General features: G+C 48.7%; 1 protein-coding gene across 2 annotated transcripts in view; it reads right to left on the bottom strand.

The window, feature by feature from the left end:
- The window catches only part of MAPK4 (mitogen-activated protein kinase 4), a 173,911-nt gene that overhangs the window by 48,618 nt on the left and 98,646 nt on the right, over positions 1-26,647 (bottom strand). The window contains exon 2 of one of the 2 annotated variants that reach the window (XM_069568579.1): positions 13,940-15,381. The exons of the other annotated variant lie outside the window; for it this stretch is intronic. Coding sequence (XP_069424680.1) covers positions 13,940-14,485 — 546 coding nt within the window. The 5' untranslated portion in view covers positions 14,486-15,381. The remainder of the gene's footprint in view (positions 1-13,939; positions 15,382-26,647) is intronic. 2 annotated transcript variants of the gene reach the window in all.

Below are 26,647 nucleotides of genomic sequence, written 5' to 3'. Positions count from 1 at the left end.
TGCTTGACCCGGTTCTCTTAGAGGCCAAGTGATCTCAGTTTACCTATTTTTGCAATAAACATTTTTTGCAAGCTTACTCTTCCCACCCAGCAAACAAAGAGATCACTGGGACAAAATTATGCATGTTCAGGCTTTCCTGGTGACTCGGTGGTAAAGAATCTGTCTGCCAAGGCAGGAGACATAGGTTCAATCCCTGGTCCGGGAAGATCCCACATGCTGCAGAGCTACTAAGCCTGTGCTCTAGAACCTGGGAGCCACCACTGCTGAGCCCTTGCGCCACAGTTACAGAGGCCCGCAGGCTCTAGATCCCATGCTCCACAGCGAGAGAAGCCACTGCGGTGAGAAGCCCGCATGCTGCAGCTATCACTGTTGCAGCGAGCCCCTGCTCACTGCTGCTGCTGAGTCGCTTCAGGCGTGTCCGACTCTGCAACCCCATAGATGGCAGCCCACCGGGCTCCCCGTCCCTGGGATTCTCCAGGCAAGAACACTGGAGTGGGTTGCCATTGCCTTCTCCACCCTGCTCACTGCAACTGGAAGAAAGCCCTCGCAGCAATGAAGACCCAGCACAGCCACAAATAAATAAAGTATTTTTTAAAAGTGTGTGTGTATAAAATTAAAAAAGTAAATAGTTCAATCAAATGAAAAAAAAAGTGTGCGTGTTTACACTGTACTTTTGGAATGACTGGGGAAAAAAACACAAAACCGCCATGTATAGTCCAGTGGTTAGCATTTTGGAGTTTTTACTTCTCGTCTGTTTTTTATATATCATTCTTCTCTCCTTGCTTTAAACTGTTACGATCATACCATCCATCCAATTCTGTATCTTCCTTTTTAAACCTAATCCTTATTACATATACAGTTTCTATGTTATTCTAAACGCTTCAAAATCACCATTGAAAATGGTTGTATATCTTTCTATTTAGTGGATGAACATAGTGTACTTAACCATGCCTTAACCTCCAACATAAATTTGTTAAGTTTAAATTTTCATGTCTCAGGTTTTCTTTAAGTAAAGAGGTAGTGTTTGCCAAGATCTGAGTTCCATGTATCTAGGAATCATAGTTGGTTACGCAGCTTGAATTGGGATTTTTTACTTGGGGATGAATTTAAAATTGTACTGAGGTAGAATGAGAGGATACTATAGACAATGTCCCTGAATTTCAATAAAGCATTTAACTCAAACTCTCAGGACATCTTTGTGGACAATGAAGAAACATGGGTCAGACCACTAAAAAATTATGTAAATTCACAACTGGTTGGACAGCTAAACCCAAAGAATTCTGGCTTAGGGTCATGTCACCCTGGAAGGAAGTAGCTGGTGACCATGAGACTAAGCCTTTCACCTAATCTCTTCACACATTTTAAAATCAGTGATATGGGTGAAGTCATAGAAAATTGGCTTTCGAATTATGAAGCTGTATGGGATAAGATTATGGGATAGAGCAAAAAGCCGAAAGATCTTGTCAAGCTGAAATATTTGCTGAAAGCCAAGAAGATGAGACTTCTTAGGGAGAAGGGTAAAGTTTTGTACTTGGGTAAAAATCAATGATATGAATGTGAATAAACAAACAAACAAACATGTTGCTTAGTTGTGACTCTTTGCGACCCCATGGACTGTAACCTATCAGGCTCCTCTGTCCATGGGAGTTTCCAGGCAAGAATACTGGAGTGGGTTGCCATTTCCTTCTCCAGGGGATCTTCCCAACCCTGGGATCGAACCCGGGTCTCCCGCATTGCAGGCAGATGCTTTACCCTCTAAGCCACCAGGGAAGCCCATGAATGCGAATGAAAGTGAAAGAAAGTGAAGGCGCTCAGTCGTGTCCGACTCTTTGTGACCCCGTGGATTGTAGCCCACCAGGCTCCTCTGTCCATGGGATTCTCCAGGCAAGAATGCTGGAGTGGTTTGCCATTTCCTTCTCCAGGGGATCTTCCCAACCCCGGGATCGAACCCAGGTCTCCTGCATTGCAGGCAGACACTTTAACCTCTGAGCCACCTGGGAACCCCTGAACGTGAGTAGGGAATACCAAACTTAACAGTTAGTTGGCTATAACCTCAATATGAGCCGATAGAGTAACATGGCTTCCCTGCAAAATATCAGCACAACTACTTCTGCTTCATTGACTAAAGCCTTTGACTGTGTGGATCACAACAAACTGTGGACAATTCTTAAAGAGATGGGGATACCAGACCATCTTACCTGCCTCCTGAGAAACCTGTATGCAGGTCAAGAAGCAACAGTTAGAACCAGACATGGAACGACGGACTGGTTCAAAACTGGGAAAGGAGTACGGCAAGGCTGTATATTGTCACCCTGTTTATTTAGCTTATATACAGAGTACATCATGCAAAATGCCAGGCTGGAGGAAGCACAAGCTGGAATCAAGATTGCTGGGAGAAATATCAATAACCTCAGATATGCAAATGACACCACTCTAATGGCAGAAAGAGAAGAGGAGCTAAGGAGCCTCTTGGTGAAGGTGAAAGAGGAGAGTAAAGAAGCTGGCTTAAAACCGACATTCAAAAAACTAAGATCATGGCATCCAGTCCCATCACTTCATGGCAAATAAAGGGGAAACAACTGAAACAGTGACAGACTTTATTATTTGGCTCCAAAATAACTGCAGATGCTGACTGCAGCCATGAAATTAAAAGATGCTTGCTCCTTAGAAGAAAAGCTATGACCAACCTAGACAGCATATTAAAAAGCAGAGACATTACTTTGCCAACAAAGTTCTGTCTAATCAAAGCTATGATTTTTCCAGTAGTCATGTTGGATGTGAGAGTTGGACTATAAAGAAAGCTGAGTGCTGAAGAATTGATGCTTTTTAGACTCTTGAGAGTCCCTTGGACTGCAAGGAGATCCAACCAGTCCTAAAGGAAATCAGTCCTGAATATTCACTGGAAGGACTGATGCTGAAGCTCCAGTACTTTGGCCACCTGATGTGAAGAGCTGACTCACTGGAAAAGACCCTGATTCTGGGAAAGACTGAAGGCCGGAGGAGAAGGGGACGACAGAGGATGAGATGGTTGGATGGCATCACTGACTCAATGGACATGAATTCGAGCCAACTCCAGGAGATGGTGATGGACAGGGAGGCGTGGCATGCTGCAGTCCACGCGGTCGCAGAGTCGGACACGACCGAGTGACGGAACAGCAACAGAATACCAACAACGTAAACGGAGAGTCATTTATGGAGCAGAGATTCACGTTTCCACTGACTCCACAAGGTATCTGTTCTGGAAGACTTTAGGTCAGTCAGTGAAAGGACAGTCAGAATATGTGACCTCTGGAAACACTGTCATCTAAGTAGCCAATAAGGCAGTATGCTCAGTGGATAAAGCATGACCTCTGAAGGCACCATGAGGTGGTTATTCTATTAGGCTTTGAAACTTTGAACCCCAATTCTGCCATTTACCAGCTGGGGGACCTGGCACAAGTTACTGTCTGTGCCTCACTGTATTCATCTGATGAATGAGATACCCTTTCCTAAGGGCCCTACTATCTACTGGGGTAGAGGCATCATCATAAACATTTTAGATAAATAATCACAATGGCATGGGGTTAACTGTTATGGACAACCAGAGGAAGGTGTGATTAACTCCCTGAAGAGCTTTTCAGAATTGGGGCTTTTGAGTGGAGTTTGCAGGGATAATTAGGTGTGTTTGTGGGAGCAGAGGGAACAGTGTGGGGGACTAGACCCATCACCAAGTATTTTCCAGCAAATGGTGAGAAGTCAGTGATACAGCACAAGACGATTGGGTGGCAGCAAATGAAGCTACAGATAAAGGTGGTTCTCTCCCAGCTCCAAGTGTAGTACTGATCGAGAAGCTACCCATGAAAGTAAGGATAAACATAGCAATCTGATGTTCCCCTTGAGCCTTCTGTTTCTATACTGCTGTCTTTTCAATAGACTACCACGGTAAAGGATGAAGGAAGAAATCACATTTCAGGAGAAAATGAAAAAGTATTTGATCCAATTTTCTAATCCTTCTTCAGTATAAACATAGACATATCTGCCTATAGAATAAGACAGTGTGTCATGTTCCTGAGACATTTATAACCTTGGAGTCCCTAAGTAGAGAGGCTGGAGTCAGTACTGGAGCAATTGGGATGCTTCCCACCCAGACTGAAGGGATAGAAGATGCTATCTGGAAGGATTTCCCTTCCCAGCACATCTCCTAGGCAAAATGAAGGAGGAACACGTTATTCAACACTGATCTCCCAGACTCTCCATTTCATTATATGTAATAATATTCATTAAGCATGCTACAGGGATGTAGACATAAGTCATCAACACTTCCTCCAAGGTGCTTGTGCGCCAGCATTAAAAGATTCACAGCCACACAGAGCCTTGCATCACTAAATGTCAGGGCTGGCCATTTCTGATCATGATGGAGCAACCAGTGCTGGATTTGCCCTCCTGCTGAAATCAAGTATAAAACAAAACAAATACACACAGCAGTTTTTAGGGATTCAACAAGAGAGTCCCTTGGACTGCAAGAGATCCAAACAGTCCATCCTAAAGGAAATTAGTCCTGAATATTCATTGGAAGGACTGATGCTAAAGCTGAAACTCCAATACTTCGACTACCTGATGGGAAGAATGGATTCACTGGAAAAGACCCTGATGCTGGGAAAGATTGAGGGCAGGAGGAGAGGGGACAACAGAGGATGAGATGGTTGGATGGCATCACCTACTCAATGGACATGAGTTTGAGTAAACTCCGGGAGTTAGTGATGGACGGGGAGGCCTGGCATGCTGCAGTCCATGAGGTCACAGAGAGCCAGACACGACTGAGTAACTGAACTGAATAGGCTGTACAGGATCCTTGAGAGAAGGGAAAGAAACACATCAGGTGAGCTTTGTGTTCACCTGGCACTCTGCCTGAGTAGATTTCCAACCACCACACAGGAAGGTGGAACAAAGCAGAGTACGGTTGTCCTACTGAGTTGAGAAATTAGAGGCTGGGGTCTGCAGCTGCAGAAGCACTGGAGCCCTTGGGGCAGGATTCTGGAGAGGAAGCAGCTTCATAGGGTACGCTCAGGAGTTTGTAGAGGCGGGAGATCCCTCCAGATCTCTGGCTGAAGGCTGGTCTGCACATACACAGGGTGAGATCCAGCAAAGAGTAGTTACTTTGGAACTTACAGCAGAACGCAGAGAGTAGAGGTTGCAGAAACCCTGGACACATAGGCGTTTCAATCCAGCCAGAGGGGGAAACTCCTTATTCACATTCCAGACATTCAGGTGAGACAACAGCAAGGTCATACCACAGGAGTAAGGATCACGCTCTGGAGTCAGGTCCACTCTAGGCCTGCCCTGTCGAAGCATGAAAACAAGCTTCAACAGGATCAAGGATCCTGTAATTTACTACGGGTGAATTAACTCTCCGTCAGAACAAAATTCAACACTTATTAAAGGAAGACAATATAATTCAAGCTCCTTTCAGGGTAGCAACTCTAATACCCAGAAACAACCACAAATTATTAGAAGTGTGGAGAAGCAGGAAGAGTCACCCAAATTCAAGGAAAACAAAGTCAATCGGAAACAGATGCCAAGATGTCCCAGATGTTCAAATTAGTAAAGACTTTAAAGCAGGTATTATATGTTTGAGAATGTAAAGAAAAATATCTCAGTGAGTGAAAAGATGGAGAAATCTCAGTATATAAGTGGAAACTATGAAAAAGAACCAAATAGAAATTCTAGGAAAGTGCAGCATCCAAAATGAAAACTTCATCCAATGAGCTTAACAGCAAATTAAAGAAGAAGAGGTCAAGGAAGTTGAAGACAGAAACATAGATATTATCCATTCTGAAAAAGAGGGAAAAGATTGGAGGACAAACTTTTGCAACACACCAGGCTGAGTAACATACATATAATCAGAGCCTGGAAGGAGAAGAGAAAATGGGAACAGGAAAAAATGATTGCAGAAAACATCCCAAATATGATGGGGGAAAAGACACATATCTGAGAAATTCAATGAATTATCTAAATCGGATAAGTACAAAGAAACCCATACCTGGGCACACCACAGTCAAGCTTTTGGAAGTTAAAGATCAAGAAAGAATCTTGAAAGCAGTTAAGAGAAAAAGACATTACATATGGAGGAGCAATGATCCATATGAAGACCTCTTGAGAAACATTAGGGATAGGAAATAAAGCATGGACATTTTTAAGTTCTGAAAGAGAAAAACACAGATTCAGAGCTTTCTGTCCTGGGAAAACAAACTTTTTAAATGAGAGTGAAATAAAGACACTTTCTAGATAAAAGAATTTGTCCCCAGCAAGCCTGAACTACATAAAATACTAGCCACTCTCTAGCATTCCTGGCAAGAAGGCTGACTTCCTGCTTCTTGAATTCTTCTGAAGCTTTGGAGCTCACCATAGGAGATGGCAGCTCTAATTGTGAGTAGGTGAGTGAGTAGGCTGGTGTTGACAGGAAGGAGGGAGGTGGTGATCTCTGCGCTATTTAATCAACCATTCACCCCCCAGTGGAGAACTGGACCTACAGGTGTATGGGAAGGACAAACTTTGACATTCAGAGAAAGGCAGAAAAGGATGACAGGTACGCACTGGTACAGTGAGTCCAGCTGTCAGAAATGAAATACCCGCAGACTGGTTGGAAAGTGATCACCTTGGCCTCATTCCCAGATACTCCCATAAGTCCCTATGATCGAGCAGTGAAGGGTCAACTTCTGGCAAGCAGGGCACCTCCAGGACTCTGCCAGCTTCCTTTCAAATTGGTTGGTGCCTGGGCCATGCCAGTTATTAAAGGTTTATAATGTCACCACTGGAGCTAAGTGGGGTTGCTTCCCTGTGTGTAGCGTTCTGGCAGTGGGTAGAGAAGGACCCCAGGAGGCCTAGGGACAGAATGAAGACTCTGCTCCTGGGGCGGGGGGCAGTAGGAACCAGGGAAACTCTGAAAGCCACCAAAATGAGCTTTTCCAGGTCAGCCTGAGGGTTCAGGGACACTTGGCTCTAGAACAACCTGTTCTAATCCCCCAGGTCATAGTTTTCCATTTTAAAATGAGATATTTCATAGCCTTTTAAATAAACCTTTTCACCTCCACTGACTGAGAATAATGTTCTTAGCAGCTTAAGAACTTCTAGCTGGGGCCCCAGCAAGTTGTCCTTCAACGAGTCCACTCTCTCATGAAACCTTGGACCTCAGGAGTGGCAGGGCCCCTCCCAGTGCCTGCACTGTGGACCCCAGTCCTTTTCTGGGATGCCAGACAAGCCCCTCCTCCCTTCCTGCACCTACTTATCTGCATCTGCAAGGTGGAGGCCATACAAAATACAGGCACAGAGAACAACAAATGGACAGTCTCTTGATCAGCGACAAAGACTCTATTTCAGCCACAGAAATGGACATTCCTCCTCCTAGGTTCAGGTTCAAAGGAATCTGTGTCTGCCTAGGCAGGCAGAGGAGGGTTATCTTGGCCTAGACAGACAAGAAGCCATCAAAGGCAGGCAGAGTGACCCAGAGGAAGAGGAGGTGGGGTGGGTCAACACAATTTCACCAGCAAAAACACAGCTAATCAAAGCTCTGTGCACAGCCTTTGAAAGCTGGCTGATACATTTTCCATCATGTACCTCTTTGCCTCCTTTGGGACCTTGAACCACAAGTCTTAACAAACTGCAGTAATTTGCTGAGCCCTCAATCAAACAGTCTCACTGAATTGTGAAAGCCATGTCTTGTCTTTAAATAACATCTAGTGAGGTAATTTACACCAGGATAAAAAGCATGTTTTCTAAAATCATTTCTCGTATCTCCTTGTTTTTTTTTTGCAAGTCTGTCTGACTTTTTGTGACCCTATGGACTGTAGCCAGACAGGCTCCTCTGTCCCTGGGATTTCCCGGGAAAGAATACTGGAGTGTCATACCACTTCCTTCTCTAGGAGATCTTCCTGACCCAAGGATCAAACCCATGTCTCCTGCCTGGCAGGCAGATTCTTTACCATTGAGCCACCTGGGAAGCTCCAGTATCACCTAACGCTCGTTAAAGTCAAACCTAAACAGAACCAGCACTCCTGATGGACTGTGTTTGTGCAGTTTTCCACCAAGGTCAAGGGATGGTGGACCAGGCGGTTTCCAAGTGATGTGACTGAAGCCTTAAAAGTCATCCTGCCTAAAACCATCTTCATAATTCCCCATCACAGTGCCTGATATCACCACCATTAAGTACCCCTTTTGGTTAAGGTACCTACTTCAAACACACCTATGTTACCTGGGAGGAGTTCTTAGCCTTCTTCATTGAGCTCAAGTCTGAGAACCTCAGCTGCAAGCATCAGCAGATACACCAGGAGTGTCCACTTTCTGGGGACTTCCTTGGTGGTCCAGTGGTTAAAAATCCACCTTGCAACAGAGGGGACATGGGTTCGATCCCTGGTTGGGGAAATAAGATCGCACGTGCCTCGGAGCAACTAAACTCTCGCGTCACAACTACTGAGCTCAAGACCTCAACTGGAATTGGTGAAGCGGAACAAGAGACCCCACATGATGCAATGATGATCCCGCGCCCCAACCGAGACTCGACATAACCAAATAAATAGCAAGTATTTAAGAAGAAACTAAAAGGAACGCTCGCAAGATAAAAGCAGCTTGCTCACAGACTAGCTACTCCACATCTTCAGATCAGTGATGCTTAAAAGTTCACCCACATGAGAATCACCTGGAGGCGTGTTGAACCGCAGCTTGCTGGGCCCCCACGCTGAGTTTCTGATCCAGCAGGTCTGAGATGGAAACTGAGAACCTGTATCTCTAACAAGTGCCCAGGTAAGGCTGATGCTGCTGGTCCAGAGCCACGCTTTGAGAACGATGGTACTAGTTGACCTCTAAGGAAACCTTCATGAGATATGGAGGCAGAGTGTGAGAGCATTCCGATCATGAATTGTAAGGTAAGAAGACGGATGGTTCTGAAGTATTGGGTTGGCCTTTGAAAGCCCAGGTTTTTCCATAACGTCCTATGGAACTGTCTGGATCTTAAGAACCTTCTGGCCAAACCAACAGAAAGGGGTCAGGACCCAAAGGCAGGCCAGCCTGGCAGAAATCTTGGACTTGCTTGAATGACCCACCAAGATATATGCTGCTGCTGCTGCTGCTGCTAAGTCGCTTCAGTCATGTCCAACTCTGTGCGACCCCAGAGACTGCAGCCCACCAGGCTCCCCCGTCCCTGGGATTCTCCAGGCAAGAACACTGGAGTGGGTTGCCATTTCCTTCTCCAGTGCATGAAAATGAAAAGTGAAGGTGAAGTCGCTCAGTCATGTCCGACTCTTAGCGAACCCAATGGACTGCAGCCTGCCAGGCTCCTCCGTCCATGGGATTTTCCAGGCAAGAGTACCGGAGTGGGTTGCTATGGCCTTCTCTGAGACATATGCTATGGGCCTCTTACTCTTGCTTTCTTTCCTTTGCAGCTTTCTCTGCTTACTGCTCCCAGGAAAGGCAGGTCCGCTGGCAGCCTCCGGCAAGGACAAAAGATGGTTCCCTCTCCCAGGCCCTTGCCTGGAGGGACGTGTTCACACAGCTAATCAGGCTGTCAACGCCCTGTTCAGCCTTCAGCACCCTCTCCTGGGGGCTCCTGACATTTCTCAGAATTTACACAGAACTTAGTGAAGTCTTAAACTACATTTTTTCCCCTCTTTTGAGCTCATCTACTCCCTAATAGGATAAATTCAAAGGGAAACATGCTCTTCCAGCTGCCTCCTCTTGACACACACACAAGGAACTAATTAGTGGGCTTGCCGAGGAGGCGGGCAGAAAAGGGTTCATGACAAGAACACAGGCCGGCAGCCGCCCTCAGGAGGTGGGGGCTCCTGACTCGCCCTTCGGCCATCACGTCAGGTTGTTCAGTGGCTCGGTCATGTCCGACTCTTTGCCACCCCGTGGACTGCAGCATGCCAGGCCCCCCGTCCCTGGGTCCATATGTCGGAGGAGGGGAAACTGACATCAGGGTTTCTGCCTGGTGTTACCACGGCATCTACTGGGCAAGTGGTTGTGTTAGTGATTTAGCCTTTCGCTCATCAGGAAAGCCTTTGACAGCCCTGCTTTCACTGATGCTATCAAGGATCCTATGAAATAAGCAGAAGGGGAATGATGGCCCCATTTGACAGATCAGACAGTTGAGAAGGAGCTCAGAAAAAAACAGCGGACATGGTACTCTAGGCTCAGCCAGTCCTTGTATGGTCTTAAACAGATCTCTTTCCTAGGCCTCAGTATTACCATTTGTGAGATGAAAGAAATGGACCAGGTGATTGGGAGGTCTCCTTACAGATCTCTTATTCTGGGAATGACCTACACAATACAGGAATTGAAGTCACATGGTGAATGACAGAGAAACCAGGGGTCCCCCATGCCATGCCTGATGAGTGAGAGCCACCAGAATACCCTCATTGCTACCCACTGCCACATTCTATGGTCAGTGTAGGTCAACCAGGGCCTCTAGTTGCCCTCTGCCTTGCAAAATCAAAGACCCTTGGGGTGGTGTGGGAGGGGGTCATGTGCCCATAATGTTGGCTGACTGTAACTTGATGCTCCAAAGCTGTCAGCTACTCATTAGAGAAGAGGAGGCCTTTTCCTCCGTGAGATAAACACAATGGACACCTACCCTGGGCCAGGCCCTGTGCTAGATGAGGGGGATGTGGACGGGAAGGAGACTTGCTGTCCACTCAGGACAAAGTTACAATGAGGACAAGGAGCACCAGCTGGTGCATCCATGTCCAGCTCCTCTCCCCCACCCCCCCTTCAGATCACAAAGCCTGTCCCTGACCCTGGGCTGTAACCCACACAAAGGCACTGGCTGCAGGCCAGATGCGCAAGAGCTTCTTCGGAGCAAGCGTAGGATCCTTGAAGCTTTCAGAGGGGTCCAGTTTAGAGCTGCTCCAGTGAAGGCAATTGTCCTCCAAACACACCGGGGAGAGCAGGTGCATACTTCTGATTTCCGTTGGCTGGAAGAATGCCATGCTGTCTCTCTGAGAGTCAAACCTTCTAAGCACATGGAATCAGTGACCCCAACTAGCTTGCCACCTGCAATGTGCTGGCCCATGACAATGCTTCCATTTGTTCACGACAGTCCACACAATCAGCTGGGCCATATCTCGGGTACAGGATTAGACTCCCTGGAGGAAACCGATGTGAACGTTGATACAGCCGTCAAGAACCACGGAGCTCTTAGCCTAAGAGACACAGAAGACAGCGGCAGAAATACCGCAAAGCAGACAACGGCGGGTGCTAGAAGATCCAGGTTATGGGGGGCGGGGAATTCGAAGGAAGGAAAGACCCAGACAGCCTCCATGGAGGAAATGGCGCATGGAAAGACCATTCATCAAGATGCTAGAAGGCCAAATTCTTATGCCCCTTCTGCCGCAGTCAGCCAAGTAATCTTGAGAAAGCCAGTTCTCTCCATCTTAAAATGGACCATTTGCCCAAAGTGCCTCACGGCATTATGAGAATTAAATGAGAACTGATTTAAATGCAATCAGATAAAGGCACCCAATATAAAGCTTTCGTCATCACTTGGGGAAGAGTAGGGAGGAAGCTAAAAGCAGAGAGCATACGAGGGAGGAGGCAGGTGGGGGTGGGGGACGCCTGCCAAACCCAGGGCTGATGTAAGCACCTACTGGGCCTGTCACTGGCTCCAGTGATTTTTTTTTTCTTTTAAACCTCCCACAGTTAATTTTATTGAAGAGAGCCCACAAAAGTGTAAGTCAGAGCATCTAAATTCCTCTGCATCAGGAAAATCAAAGTCCCGACCAGAGAGACGGTGTCTTCCCACCCCTGAGGGACAGGCGCACAGCCACCGTTGGTGGTCAGTGAACCTTGGGCTCCTCCGTGGCCCCCATCGTAGCTCCTGGGCCCCGTGTACTCAGCCAGCACTCTGAACAGGGCTGGGTTGGGGGGGGGGCTTCCTTACTACTTTCTAAGGGGCTTTGCTTTTATGTTCCATTTTGATTCATAACCACGAGCCAGGGGGCAGGCAGGGCACATACGATCACCGTTATCAAAGATGGGGAAATAGAGGCTCCCGGGGGTGACTGTGTCCCAGGCGACATCCCCAGAAGGGAGCCTGGGTCTCCGTCTCCATCACAGCATCACCTCCTCACACCTCCTTCAGAATCACTGCCACAGACACTGCTTGCGCCAACAACCCCCTGCCTTCATTTTCCTGAAAGCCCCCACCACGTGCTGTTCTGCGCCCGTTCCCATTATAGCACTTCACTTGCATCGAAGAAAAGCTCCTTTTATTATTTCCAAACGTCCTGGTTTATTCCAATTCAGAAGGTGGTTTTGTGCATCCCAGAAATAACAGTGTCATGGATTCTCTGGTCCTTTTACCAAATAAGGGCAAATTTGGGTTAAAATTTTCAGTTCAATTGTTTGGAATCACTGCTCCTTTGAAAAAAAGAGAACCAGCACAGGGAATTAGGAAGACAGAAGGGCACGGGATTTTTTTTTTTTTTTTTACCGTGGACATTCCTCCCTACAGACTTGGCTGTCAGGTTTGACAGATGGTCTGGCTGCAGGAGTGGGGACAGAGGGCAAGCTCATGGTTCAGGCGGCACCAGGCAACAAGAGCCAGCTGGGCTGATGCAAGGTCTGAAATCTGAGCTGGAGCCCAGGTTCCAGCCAGGGAGGGTGGGACAGGGAGCCCTACCCCCCAGCCCCCTCCCCATGCCACCCCACTGCCATTGCGCCAGGCAGGTTGGCACCTTTTCTCAGTGTCTGTGACCTTCTGGCTGGAGGCAGATAGGGTGGCAAGGGAGAGCAGAGGAACAGGGCCTCAGAGAGAATGCTGAACACATTCAAGGTCAGAGATGCCCTCCCCACTCATTGCCCACCCCAGCCCTGTGGCTGGTAACAGGGCTGATGCACCCACTTCCTGAGGAATGCACTTATTCTCTTGGGTCGGCCAGAAAGTTCATTTGGGTGTTTCTGTCTGATGTTACAGGAAAATCGGGATGAACTTTTTGGCTAATCCAGTAGTAAAAATTCATGATTGACAAGTTTTGGCAGGAGTCCAGAAGTCACAGCCACCCCACAGCTCTGTTGAGGGGTGGCCGCCTGAGATGCTTAGAGGCTCCCCTAAAGTCAGAGAAACTGGGGTAAGGAGAACAGAACTTCAGAGAACTAGCTCCTGAAGGGCCCAGTGTCTTGAAAACGAGTGTCAGTGTGGCCGGGGCTGCTCTGATCTCTGCAGCTGCTGGATGTTTAGCTGACCACCATGTGAGGTTTCAGCACCAACCAGACCCTGTGGCTTCAACATCACACTGCAGGCCCAGGGCATCATGGGACCTGGGAGAGCTGAGCCCTTAGCTGGATAAGGTACGCCAAGAATGAGTTTATCAGATTCCCTGTTCGTGCCTCTGTCCACAGACAGAGAGAATGGAACGCAGAGGGGGGCAACTTTGATGGAAGGAGGAGGCAAGATGAGCCAGAGAGTAAGACTCAAATCCTGGGAGGCCTCCCGGGGAGTCCTGAATAGAGGGTAGAGAGGGGAGGAGGTTAGGCAGACGGTGGGGATAATACGGTGCTAGAGGCAAATTCACAAGCAGCTCATTTTTTTTTTTTTTTTTGGCTGTGCTACACGGCTTACGGGATCCTAGATCCCCCACCAGGGACTGAACCCAGGCTGTGGCAGTAAAAGCCCGGAATCCTAACCACTAGACCACCGGGGGAGCTCCCCAGCTGCAGAATCATAAAGCCACAGAGTTTAGAGCTGGATCATCTAATCCAACCGCCTCCTGTAGACCAATCATTGGTCATGGCCACGTGGCAGAGGCAAGACTAAGAACCAGACCACCCCTCTTTCTCGCACCCTCCAGCTTCCCCCTAAATACTGAGCCCAGTCCTCTGATTCCACTGGAGCTAGGAATACTCTCTCGAACACTGAGTGTTCTTGAGGATTCCATGGACCGCCCTTCTCAGCCGTTCCAGCCAGACATACCTTGTGTGAATAATGCTGATCAACGATCCTCGCCAACCCAAAATCCCCAATCTTGAGCACGAGGTCCTCGGTGCTGATGAAGATGTTGGCGGGCTTCAGGTCTCGGTGCAGTACGTTGGCAGAGTGGATGTACTTGAGCCCCCGGAGCAGCTGGTACATGAACAGCTTGGCGTGCTCCTCGGTCAGCGTGCCCTGCTCCAGCAGGCGTGCCAGGTCGGTCTCCATGTACTCCTGGACGATGTAGGCCACGCTGAACTTGAACAGCTCGCCCTGCAGGTCGGTGCCCTGGGGCCCCAGCACCTCGTACACCTTCACGATGTTGTCGTGGTCCAGGCGCTGGATAATCTTGATCTCCCGGAGTGCGTGCTTCCTGCTGCGGGCGTCGCTCAAGGTGATCTTCTTCACCGCCACCTTCCGGCGGGCCCTGCTGTCCACAGCCGACAGCACCAGCCCATTGACGCCAAAACCCAGGGGCTGGAAGTCAACAAAGCGCCCGCCCAGGTCATACCCGTAGACACTGGCGAGGCAGCCGCCCTTCTCGGCCATGGTTGGCTCAGTGGTCAGGCGCTGCCCGTGGGACAGAGGGGCAGTTAGGAAAGACCGAGTCCCAGCTCCTGGTTTCCCCAGCCCTCCTCATTCTGTCAAGTCCCAAGGCTGAAGGATGCCTTTTCTCCTGGTGATGTTACTGCCACCGGCTCTCTGGAGACAAGAGTGGCATCTGTCCACACCCGCTGAGCTGCAGAAGTTGGAGGCTCAGGCTGTCCCCTTAGCCTCGCCCTGGGAAGGCTGTCCACCAACTCCTATATGCTTTGAGCCTCCCTGGAAGCTTAGAATGGCTCATGATTCTTTCAAATACAGTATCTTGGAAAGAAAATCCAGTCCCATTATCTATGTGAATGGAAAGTTTTCTCTCATGATGGACCACAAAGTAAAGATGGAGAAACTCTCCCCTTTAAATCCTGTGTTATAAGAGGTTACTTCTGGCTTAAATGTGGAGCCGTCGCTGAGCTATGTTCCTTTCCTTTCGATGGTCCAAAGTCTAGTGGTATCGCAGCCTCTGGCAGCCTGGGAGCTGCCCTCCAGGTTCCAAGCAGTATGAAGGGATCCCAACAGTGGATTTGAGAGGCTTGTAGGGACTTCTCTGTACCTCTGCCAGCTTTCCTTTCTACTAGCTTCTCTCAGATTCTGAAACCCAAACCAGTCTGTTGAATGCTGGTGAAGAAAGCTGGAGAAATTCAAGCACCTTTCATGAGCTCTACACCAAGCTGCACCTGAAGTCCCAGACCTGGGTCTCACCTGCCTGGCCTGGATCCTCCGGAGACTTCAGAGGCGGGCAGCGTCCTCTGTCACCCCCTCATCCACATCACCGTGAAGGAGACTGTGTTCTGCTGGACCCAGAGAGGCTGGCGGAATGCAGCATCTTTCAGACCGAGTCTCCTTCCCTGTCAAAGAGACAATGTTGGGTAAATTTCCACACTTCGGCTTCCAACACCTTCCCACTTGGGTGCCTTTTGTTAACCAGCCCAAGTGTTATTTGATCTGTCCAGCCAGCTGAAACATTGCTTGCTCAGGGGATTCCAGGCTTTGCACTGCCCAAGCCACCCAGCCTGCTGTGTGCAACGCTTCCCTGGAAGAGAGAGAAGATGGATTGATTTGATAAGATCATCAGCTAGTGTGCCTTTAATGTAAATGCCTTCTCCCTGAAGGTTAACATGCACAAGCTGTGGGTGGCAGTGATCAGCTCTGACTTTTGCAGAAATCATTCTTTATGCCCTCCAAACACACAGCAGCAGCACTAGTGGAGAAGGGTAACAGTAAAAAGAAACTCATCGCAGAGGGAAAATAAGGGACCAATAAATTTGTTTTTCTACCTGGACCCCTTTGCTTCCTTCTTTTGCAAATGTCTTTGAATATTTTGAGAGAATTTGCTAAACACCGATTTAATTATTTGTATCTCTTGCTTTCCATGTAATAGCACGAGAATGCATACACACAAACTCTAAGGAGATTTTATTGCCACCCTAGAAAAGGGACTTTCTGCACAGCAAAGCAGGACATAGGCTTCTTAGCAGGACAGCGGGATTGGCAGATGAATTGTATCCTTTTGATAATGGGGACCTAGCGGAACCAGAGATCAAATTGCCAACATCCGCTGGATCATGGAAAAAGCAAGAGAGTTCCAGAAAAACATCTATTTCTGCTTTATTGACTATGCCAAAGCCTTTGACTGTGTGGATCACAATAAACTGTGGAAAATTCTGAGAGAGATGGGAATACCAGACCACCTCACCTGCCTCTTGAGAAATCTGTATGCAGGTCAGGAAGCAACAGTTAGAACTGGACATGGAACAACAGACTGGTTCCAAATAGGAAAAGGAGTACATCACGGCTGTATATTGTCACCCTGTTTATTTAACTTATATGCAGAGTACATCATGAGAAACGCTGGACTTGAAGAAACATAAGCTATAATCAAGATTGCCGGGAGAAATATCAATCACCTCAGATATGCAGATGACACCACCCTTATGGCAGAAAGTGAAGAGGAGCTAAAAAGCCTCTTGATGAAAGTGAAAGAGGAGAGTGAAAAAGCTGGCTTAAAGCTCAACATTCAGAAAACGAAGATCATGGCATCTGGTCCCATCACTTCATGGGAAATAGATGGGGAAACAGTAGAAACAGTGTCAGACTTTATTTTGGGGGGCTCCAAACTCACTGCAGATGGTGACTGCAGCCATGAAATTAAAAGACGCTTACTCCTTGCAAGAAAAGTTATGACCAATCTAGATAGTATATTCAAAAGTAGAGACATTACTTTGCCAACTAAGGTCCGTCTAGTCAAGGCTATGGTTTTTCCTGCGGTCATGTATGGAATGTGAGAGTTGGACTGTGAAGAAGGCTGAGCGCCAAAGAATTGATGCGTTTGAACTGTGGTGTTGGAGAAGACTCTTGAGAGTCCCTTGGACTGCAAGGAGATCCAACCAGTCCATTCTGAAGGAGATCAACACTGGGATTTCTTTGGAAGGAATGATGCTAAAGCTGAAGCTCCAGTACTTTGGCCACCTCATGCGAAGAGCTGACTCATTGGAAAGCACTCTGATGCTGGGAGGGACTGGGGGCAGGAGGAGAAGGGGGCGACCAAGGATGAGATGGCTGGATGGCATCACGGACTCGATGGACGTGAGTCTGAGTGAACTCCGGGAGATGGTGATGGACAGGGAGGCCTGGCATGCTGCAATTCATGGGGTCGCAAAGAGTCGGACACGACTGAGCGACTGAACTGAACTGAACTGAGCTCTTGAAAGCAATGAGTCAGATCATATCCTGATTCCCCCTGGTGGTTCCTGACTCAAATTACAGGCAAAGGACTTCAGTGGGGAGAAAAAAGAAATGGCAAAAATAGCAATTCACATCTCTGTTCAGTTCAGTTCAGTCGCTCAGTTGTGTCCGACTCTTTGCGACCCTATGAATTGCAGCACACCAGGCCTCCCTGTCCATCACCAACTCCCGGAGTTCACTCAAACTCACGTCCATCGAGTCAGTGATGCCATCCAGCCATCTCATCCTCTGTCGTACCCTTTTCCTCCTGCCCCCAATCCCTCCCAAGTAAAGGCAATATTATAGCTTCTTAGGGAGTGACAGATTTCATACATTTGTTAAGTCTGCATATATACAGAGAACAAATACTGCATCCTGTGCAGAGGAGTGAATCTAGCCAGGGCTGCTTCTTCATTCTCTTCATATGTAGGGTCCCCTATAGGGCTACGTACACATCTGAACTTTGCAAATGGTAAATGAAGCAAGACAATTGTCAACTCAATGCTCTAAAATTAAGGGGACAAATTAGAGGACACAAGTGATCTGAAATGGGAAACAATCAGATGCTCTCTAAAGACTTCTAATGAAAGGAATTTGCCAAGAATCTGAAACATAATAATTGCTCAACAGGTATTACCTGTTGTTGCTACTCTTAAAAATTCCCTTTGCTTGAATAAGATGTACCTGCTATTCTGATGTTTCATCAACCTTCAGTAATTCTACTGTACATGTTTTTATTGGGCCTAGCCACAAAATAATCAGAACTTCAGATTGGGAAGCAATTGTAGCAAACAAGTCCAGTGGTCCTTAACTGGGGGTGGTCCTGCCTTCTTTGGCTACTCTGACAAGGAGTCACCACAGGCCTTTAATGGGCAGAGCTGGATTTGCTAACCATCCTGACGAGCATCTCCATCAATGAATAATGCCAGCATCTCCACTGAGAGACTGCAATTCTAGTCCGAGTTCCCACTTTGCAGATAAGGGCACTGGGGCTCAAAGAACACCAGCTTAGTGCTTCTAGCACAGACAGGGTCAATAAACACTTGCTGCTGCTGCTGTTGCTAAGTCGCTTCAGTCGTGTCCGACTCTGTGTGACCCTATAGATGGCAGCCCACCAGGCTCTGCCATCCTTGGGATTCTCCAGGCAAGAACACTGGAGTGGGTTGCCATTGCCTTCTCTGCAATAAACACTTGAGGAATTGATAAATACCATTCACTTTGAAGATTCCAAGCCAGTTAGAGACCACCCACTGAGTCAGTCTGTGGCCTGTGCAGTGAAGTCCACTTGGTCACCTAATTCAGGGGAACAAAAGAACCACCTGGGGCCCCATTCCATCCCTCCTCCAATTCCTGCTGCCCAAGTCAGGGAATAGAAACTAAACTGGAACTCCTTTCACTTTCCACCCATATACTTGGCCTGGTTCTCAAGGGCACAGCAAACAGAGGCAATTGTATATTTTGCTTTATGAGGGGAGATGCTGAAGGCTTCTTCACTTTCCGGCTCCCACTGGGCGGTAAACAGAGATGGGAATGAGCACCTAAACAGGGAGATGACATCACCAGCAAGCTGCAGGCAGGATTTGTTCCAGATCAGCTGCAGTGCAGATAATCTGTGGATAATTAAGAGGGACTTTATTTATTTTTAAAACTCTTTCGTCTTCCTCTCACAGGCAGAGGGGCTATCATGTGCGTGTGTGTGGTTGTGCGTGAGTGGTCTGCTCAACAAACTATTGGCAGGTACCTCTTCACCTTGGGAAGGCTCTATTCCAGCTACTGCCCTGTTCTCATGGCCTGTAAACACACTCTTAACTCCTGCCTTGCTTCTCTGCTTGCATCTTCCCTGTTCCCGAAATGTTCTGCTTCCTGCCCACTTGTTGAAACCCTGTCCATCATTCTGAATCCAGATGGAGTCTCACTTCCTCCCTGAAGTTTCTTCAGTGACATTCCAATCTTTTCTGAACTCCTGTACATCCGTGTGTATATACTTTATTTGACATTTGCCATACACTAATCTGGGCTGTTATTTAACTTTTTATACATGTCCATCTCTCAACTTGACTTTAAGCTTCAAGTCCAGGACACAAAGCCGCACTTAGAACATAACGGTGGATTGGAGTTACCTTCGGTCCATTTGTTACGTCTACAAAACCGCAACGGCCAACTTCCCGAGACGGTCTGCCTGCCCCTCCCTTCCGTCGTTGCCCCAATGCAACGTGTTCACTGCAACAGGGCTCTTCACACAAGCCTCAGCTGCCCAGACAAACCAATATTTCTGAACTTAGATGCTGCCTCTCTCAGCATTTCAACACAAACCAGGCAGCCCTTGTCTGACCATTTCTCTGTTCCCATTTGAGTTTACTGTGATTCATCCCTTCTCAAACCTCCTATTTTCTAAGTTTTCCCGTATCATTCCCCTATAATTTCTACCACAAATCCTTTGCCTTTCCCCACAGGTGGACTTATTATGAAACACTGATTACCTAAGCAGTCTCGGATTAGTGTTTCTTTTCTGGCGTGGGCCCATCAGCCCTGGGGAGTCCCAGACCCGACACCTGGATGTGCCCTCCTGGGCAGAGGGTGGATGGCAGCTCTCGACGTGATGAAGCTTCTAGAGCAAAGCACAGCTGTTCCCCATTTGGAGGTGGTGGCTCAGAGCTGCTCTGAATCACAGGTGTGATTTGGAACTAGGGAGCTGGCATTCACCTTGAGAGGTGGAAAGGTCATGGCCCAGTTGTGCTCAAATGACACTCAGGGAGAAGAATGCATGTAATTCTTCCAAGGGCAGCAAGGCTCCCATGATTCCATGGGGAGCATTTTAATAAAACACACAAATGGAAATCTCTACCCCCGGACTCTGTCCAGAGGAGCTTCTCCTCTCCACTGATTTCTCACCAACTTTCCACCAATCCCTTATTTGAGGCCAATTAATTATCCTCTCATACATTCAGCTTTTAACATGTAGAGGCAAACCAGAGACGAGCTGGTGCGTGCCAACTGCCCCTTTCGAGGACTCCTGGGGCTCTGGTTTACAAAGTGGCTTTGGAAAGTCTAAATTTAGACTCACCTCCTCTGATCCTCCCCAACCTCACATTGGCAGCTTTCAGCAGAAACTATGGCCCCCAGCGAGGTGCTGACATTTCCCAGACACTGCTTTTTTCCCACTCCTGAGCATCTAAAATCTTACAGGAAAGCCTCCCCCAGCAGGGCTGATGTTTACCATTGAACAGGCTATCCACTGCACAATTCCAGGTGCTATCATTCATATCATAGTCGAGTCTGCCTGACTCAGAATTTGGTGATCCTAACTGCTATAGTCTATGTGAATGAAGTGCCCTAGCAGAGACTGACAATTTTTTTTTTCCTATAAAAGGTCAAGAATAAATATCTTAGGCTTTATAGCACTGTCCCTGGTACAACTACTCAACCCTGTCTTTGTATCAAAAGAGCAGCCACAGACAATACCTAAATGAATGGCATGGCTGCATTTCAGGAACACTTTATTTACATAAATAGGTGGGGGGGGGGCTGGGTTTGGCCAGGAGGTAAGTTGCTGACCCCTGTTCTCAATCATGTAGGAACATCTTCTAGCTTGTTCCCAAGGAGGCACTGAAGTATGCCATAACCAGGCCCTTCCTACCCTACCTCATTGCCCCTCGGAGGTGCCCTAGGCCCCAAGCCTGCCCTCCCTAGGAGGTTCCCTGGGCTCTGGACTCCATCAGGCTTAGTTCAGCTCATCTATAGGTTGCATGCTCTCAGGACCCAGCTTTCCAACAAACTACCTACCAACCCTTTGATGATTCTACAGTGCTGTTGATGGGCCTCACTCCCAAATCCACATGCATTTTCACAGAGGCTTTCTGGGGAAGTGGCGAAGACAACATGAAGAAGACGGGGTACTTACACACAGGGAGGGTTCACGCTGGGCCAAGGGGCTGACATTAGTTGGTTGGGTCTCACAAGAGACCCTTGGGATTGATATCATTCTCCCACGAAGCCCCCGAGGGAAATAATTTTCCCAAAGCCACATGAGCAGCCAGTGGCGAATCTGGGGGCATAAACACGAGTCTGCCTGCCACCAAAGTCCACACTTTTCGTCCCTGAAACATATTAGCTGAGTCCAAGTAAGTGATTCCCACCAAGAACTATCTAGACCCAGTGTGACTTTCCAGGATTAGTGAAGGACAAGTGTGGGGGAGGCACACCTTGTGGTTCTTAAAGCATAAAGCAGCCCCCTTTTCAGCATGTGTTCAGCTCCAGTATGGAGATCACAGGTAATCAGCCCACTTGGTAAAAAGAAAAATGGAGAAGTAAAACATTAAAATGAGATTGGGTGAAAGAAAACCAAACCAAACACAAAGCCAAACCAATAAATAAAGAAAACTTCTGCTAAGTTCAAACAACCATAACCCTGCCTTCCAACCAGTACCTGACCTCTTCTCTAACTGTAAACCTCAGATGCCAGAGCCCCTGGCTGCAGAGATTGGCCATCCTAGAGGGAAGCTGAGCTGAGCATCCTCCCAGCTGGTCTCATAGCTGCCACTGGCCCCCTGCCCAGGAACCACCCCCACTTCCTCCAAAGGAACAGAGACCAAGTCTGGGTCAGCCACTGAGCGGCTGAGCCCAACTCAGGGATGACCCATGGTTGGATGGGGGTCTACAACAGAGCTTCTCAACATCAGCACAATTATGATTAAGTCATTCTTGGGCTTCCCTGAAGGCTCAGAGGGTAAAGAATCTGCCTGCAACGCAGGAGACCCAGGTTCAATCCCTGGGTCGGGAAGATCCCCTGGAGTAAGGGAATGGCAACCCACTCCCGTATTCTTGCCTGGCAGACCACAGTCGCCAAGAGTCAGACACGACTGAGCAACTCACATTTGCACTTTCATTCTTGGCTGCAGGCCTGGCCTGTGCATTGTAGGATATTTAGCCCCCTCCCTGGCCTCTACCCACTAGATGCCAGTAGTGCCCCCTAGTTGTTGCAACCAAAATACCTCTAATCATTGAAAACCATCACCAGTGGAGAAGGCACAAAATCACATCCAGTAGAGAACCACTGGTCCAAAGCAGCACTTTCTAGCAGAGACAGCATTGTCAATTTCACAGTAGAGTTATTTGTTTCACGGAGCTCGGGGGGCCTCCCAGGTGGTGTTTAGTGGTAAAGAACCTGCCTGCAAATGCAGGAGACATAAGAGATGTGAGTTCAACACCTGGACCAGGAAGATCCCTTGGAGAAGCACATGGCAACCCACTCCAGTATCCTTGCCTGGGAAATCCCATGGACAGAGGAGCCTGGCAGGCTCACAAAGACACGACTGAAGCGACTTAGTGCAACAACATGGTACAGTATTACCAAAAATTTAGCAACCCTAGCTGTGCCCTACTAAGTGCCAACAGCACCCCTGGTTCCTGTGACAGCCTCACTGCCAAAATCCCAGAGGGTGATGACATCTCCCACACCCATCCCCACCGAGAGCCATAAGTCTAAGTCAATCATGCTAATTCAACTCCCATTTGACAGTGGGTGGTTTAGAGGTGTCATATGATCTAGTTCTGGAGAATAGCCTTATAGGAAAGATCACTGGAGGGACTTCATTGAAAAAGTTTTCTCTCCTTACTCCCTGTCCTTAGATGCAGTTGTGGGATATAGTTGTGGTGTTGGTGCCACAGCAGCTATCTTGAGACCATGTGGGGACAAGGCTGGGCACAAAGCCAGTACACTGGAGTTGGCAGACGAGCATGGGGCCTTGCAGACATCGCTGAGCAGCTAAGCTAAGACTGGAAATGCTTGCCTCCAGCTTTCCTGCCAAGTGAGACGGTCAAGTTCTATTTTTGTTTAAGACATTTTTTACTGGCTTGTTTTTAACCTGAAATACCTGATAGAAAGTATATGGTTGGTCTAAGTGGGAAATAAAGAAATGTGCAACAAATCGCTCCTGACCTCAAGGAGCTTATATTCCTACAGGGAGAGCAGGCCCACATCACAATTACAGAAACGGTGCGAAAATACTCGGGGGCCAACTTGGGGCTTCTCCTACAAGGGGAGTAGGAGGTAGGACCAGGCGGGTCAGCCAGAGAAGCCTCCTGCAGGAGGGGAAGGTCCCCACCTCTCGGCTTCAGGCCCTGTGCAATCCCCTCCCCTAAACGCGTATGGACTTAGTGGCTCACTTTAAAAAAAAAATTATTTTTTGGCCACAACAAGGCATGTGGGATTGAACCCCAATGTTCCCCAACCAGGGATTGAACCTGCATCACCCTGCAGTGGAAGCACGGAGTCTTAACCACTGGACCAACAGGGACGCCCCCTGACTCATTTCTACGGAGTATGGTGGGAGTAACAGGATATTACTTCTGAGATCAGGATACAGGAAGACTGTGGCTTCCAGCCCAGGTGAAGCCAGAGGCTGCCTCGTGAGGCAGCCCCGAGCAGGGGCCCAGGTGCGATCTTACAGTGGGATCTTCTGAGGCCTGCCAGCTGTCACATGAGTGAGATGGGAGATGGATCTTCCCCCCGGTGAGCTTGAGGGGACTGCAGCCCTCCCCGGAGGCCACGGCCCCACTGAAGTCTCACCCAGACCTTACACCACAGGCGCCAGCTAAAAGCTGGGCCCAGATTCCTGACCCAGAGAAACCGTGTGATGTCAAGTGCTGCTTAAGTTCGTGAAATGTGGGCGTGTTTACTACAGGCAGTAGGTGACCAACGGAGGGGAGGGAGCTGGAGGCCTCAGTTTTTGACATGGCCAAGCCGGAAAAGGGGCAGACTTGGCCTGAGACTGTCTACTGGGCAGGGTTTCCTGGGTCAGAGCTGGCTTAGATCCCGTAAGATTCCAGAGCCAGACAGGACCCTGGGGAGGCGGGATTGCTGGGGAAACTTACCTTTCTTTATTCACTGACACAACCCCACGGGTGAGTCCAGTGTCTGACACACAGTAAGGATTCCAGAAATAAATGCCAGTTGACATAGGGATGGCTACCTGCTTGCAGTAAGATTAGGGTTAAGACAAAGTATAACCCATATGGAAAGACCACTGCCCCTGAGCCCAGATTAGAAACCTTTTTGAATCCCTCCAGGGAGGAGTGGGCAGAGTAAGCTGGTTAGGGCTAGGGTTAGGGCGAGCCACAGTCCATGGGGTCACAAAGAGTCGGACACGACTGAGTGACTCACACACACACACACACACACACGTGGTGAGCTAGGGATAGAGGCAGGGCTCAAGCAAGGATGCCACACAGACCTCAGAAAAGAGACCACGTGGCCTCACAAAGGAAGGGCTGCTGATCCCGAGGCAGTGACCACTGGGTTCTCTCCGGTTTTTAGCACTAAGCCTCTGTGCGTCTTGCATCAGGCAGCAGCCGCGGAGTGCCCGGGAATCAAGGGGAACCACTCTTCCTGGTCTTTTGATTCTTGAAGTACCACACCCTCGACCCAGGAGTTAACAGGCTAGGAAGCGTTCACGGGTAGAAAGGTGTCCGAGCCTGGAAGCCCTTTCTGTTTGTGGGAACCCACGTGCAGGGGCAGCTGGCTCTCCCCAGGGTCGACACCCATGATGTGGACTCAGGCTGCAGGTCCTACGCCCCAAACCTCTCTCACCCCCAGGACCTCTCCAGCCAAGGTCTTCAGATACCCCTTCACACACTAGCCAGCAGTTCAGCCACCAACCCCAGGCCCAAAGCATTGCCTGGCCTAAAATACATGTATGTCCCAAGCGGGGAGCCACTTGACAGGCACTGGTCCCCAGGCCAGGCCCTAGTGAGCATCCTCCCCTGAGATGTGCAAACACCTTCACGTCCCTGCGAGGCAGTGATGCCACCAGCCCTGGCTGGTTCCCTGTTTACAGCTTCCTCCAGAACATGCCAGTGGGGATGCCAAGTAAAAGAAACAGGAGGGGAACCTGTTTCGTCATCATCTCCTTGAGGGGGGATGGGAGGAGAGCTCCAGAGGGGCTGGAAGGATAAAAGGAGCGGAGGGGACATCAGATTCTGGGGTTACCACCTCCCCCAGAGGCAGACTCTGGAAGCATTCAGTTCAGTCTTTCCTCTGCCTTTTCTCTTGAAAATTATGTAACCAGTCAGGGAGAACAAAGGCTTCCCAAGCCTCCCAACAATACTGAAATAGCTCGGAGAGAAATTCCAGCGACCTCATTGGAGCTCCAAAGCCCACATCGGTGCAGAACTGGGGGCGGGCAGTCTGGGTCCTCGAGTTGTGGGGAGTGGGTGCTGGTCACCACGGGAACAGCATGGGGGTAGGAGCTACAACTGCCCAGGCTCGAGGCTGCAAGTGTGATTTTCGGATCACAAGTGTGTGAGGCTGTGTGTGTGTGCCAGCACTGAAATCCTTCTGATTTGACACAACTCCTCCATTTGACCTTTATCGACGCAAAGGAAAAACTTCTCATTTTTTTTTTTTCCTAAGGAAGAAAACCTGGGATCACAGAAGATGTTGGCCTCTTTCAAAATCTAAATCAGGACAGCTATGACTTCAGTGGCTAAATAAGGTGAGCCCTTTGGGGCTTGCTTTGTTTGGACTGTGTTCTAAAGGGCAGAGATCCCAGCCAGGGTCTCAGCCTCTCCAAAGCAGAGCCTGCCTCTTTCATTTCTCCCACACTCACACTAGCACCCACTGCACGGTGCCCACGGGCCACTGTGCTTTCCTGAATTCTGGGACTACTCTCTCTGAGCCCAGATTTCATGAGCCGTTCAGTTCTGATTGTTCCTGCCAAACGTTGGGGCCCATACGGGGAGCCACTTACTCCCTAGCTGTAGGGTCAGTGCATGGCAAGGACGCTGAAAGATCCCTGGTTTGTAGCTAATGGATACAGCATTAAGTCATCTTGACTTTAGATCAGAAATGGCAACTTGGTCACGTGTACTACTATCAACCCCTTTTTGCACCCACAGCAGACACTGATAACCAGTGATCACCCCTCTTTCCTGATGAGCCAGGAAGACGAGAACCCTTCTCCATCAGCATTCTGAGAGGCCCTGTCGACGGCCCACAGCTGGTGCTCAGGGCAGAACCTAGCTGCGTGGACGGGCAGGCTGTCTCTGAGCTCCTGCCCCCACTGGGATCAAGCCCCCATTGTGTTCCCCAGGCACACAGTCTGATTGCTGGTGTTTATTGAGGACCTACTAGGTGCTGGGCACCATCACACATGTTCAACAATGTTTGAGGCTCCATGGCACATGGCGGGGAAGGCATAATTATTCTCGACGTGAATGAACACGGCGCCAATGATTTGTGCAGGGCAGGCACCTGTCCCCTCCCCTCCCTTCCGTGTTGAGAGAAGTGAACTGACTTGCTCAAGATCACACACTAGATGGGGTTGACCCCACTTCCTGATCCAGGCTTGGTTGCAACCCAAGTGCATTCTCTCATCTCCTATGAGGGCTCCT

This window comes from Ovis canadensis, chromosome 23, assembly GCF_042477335.2.
Source record: "Ovis canadensis isolate MfBH-ARS-UI-01 breed Bighorn chromosome 23, ARS-UI_OviCan_v2, whole genome shotgun sequence".
Taxonomy (NCBI): domain Eukaryota; kingdom Metazoa; phylum Chordata; class Mammalia; order Artiodactyla; family Bovidae; genus Ovis; species Ovis canadensis.
Note: the sequence above shows the minus strand (reverse complement) of the source record. Positions and strands in the feature narration are given on the sequence as shown.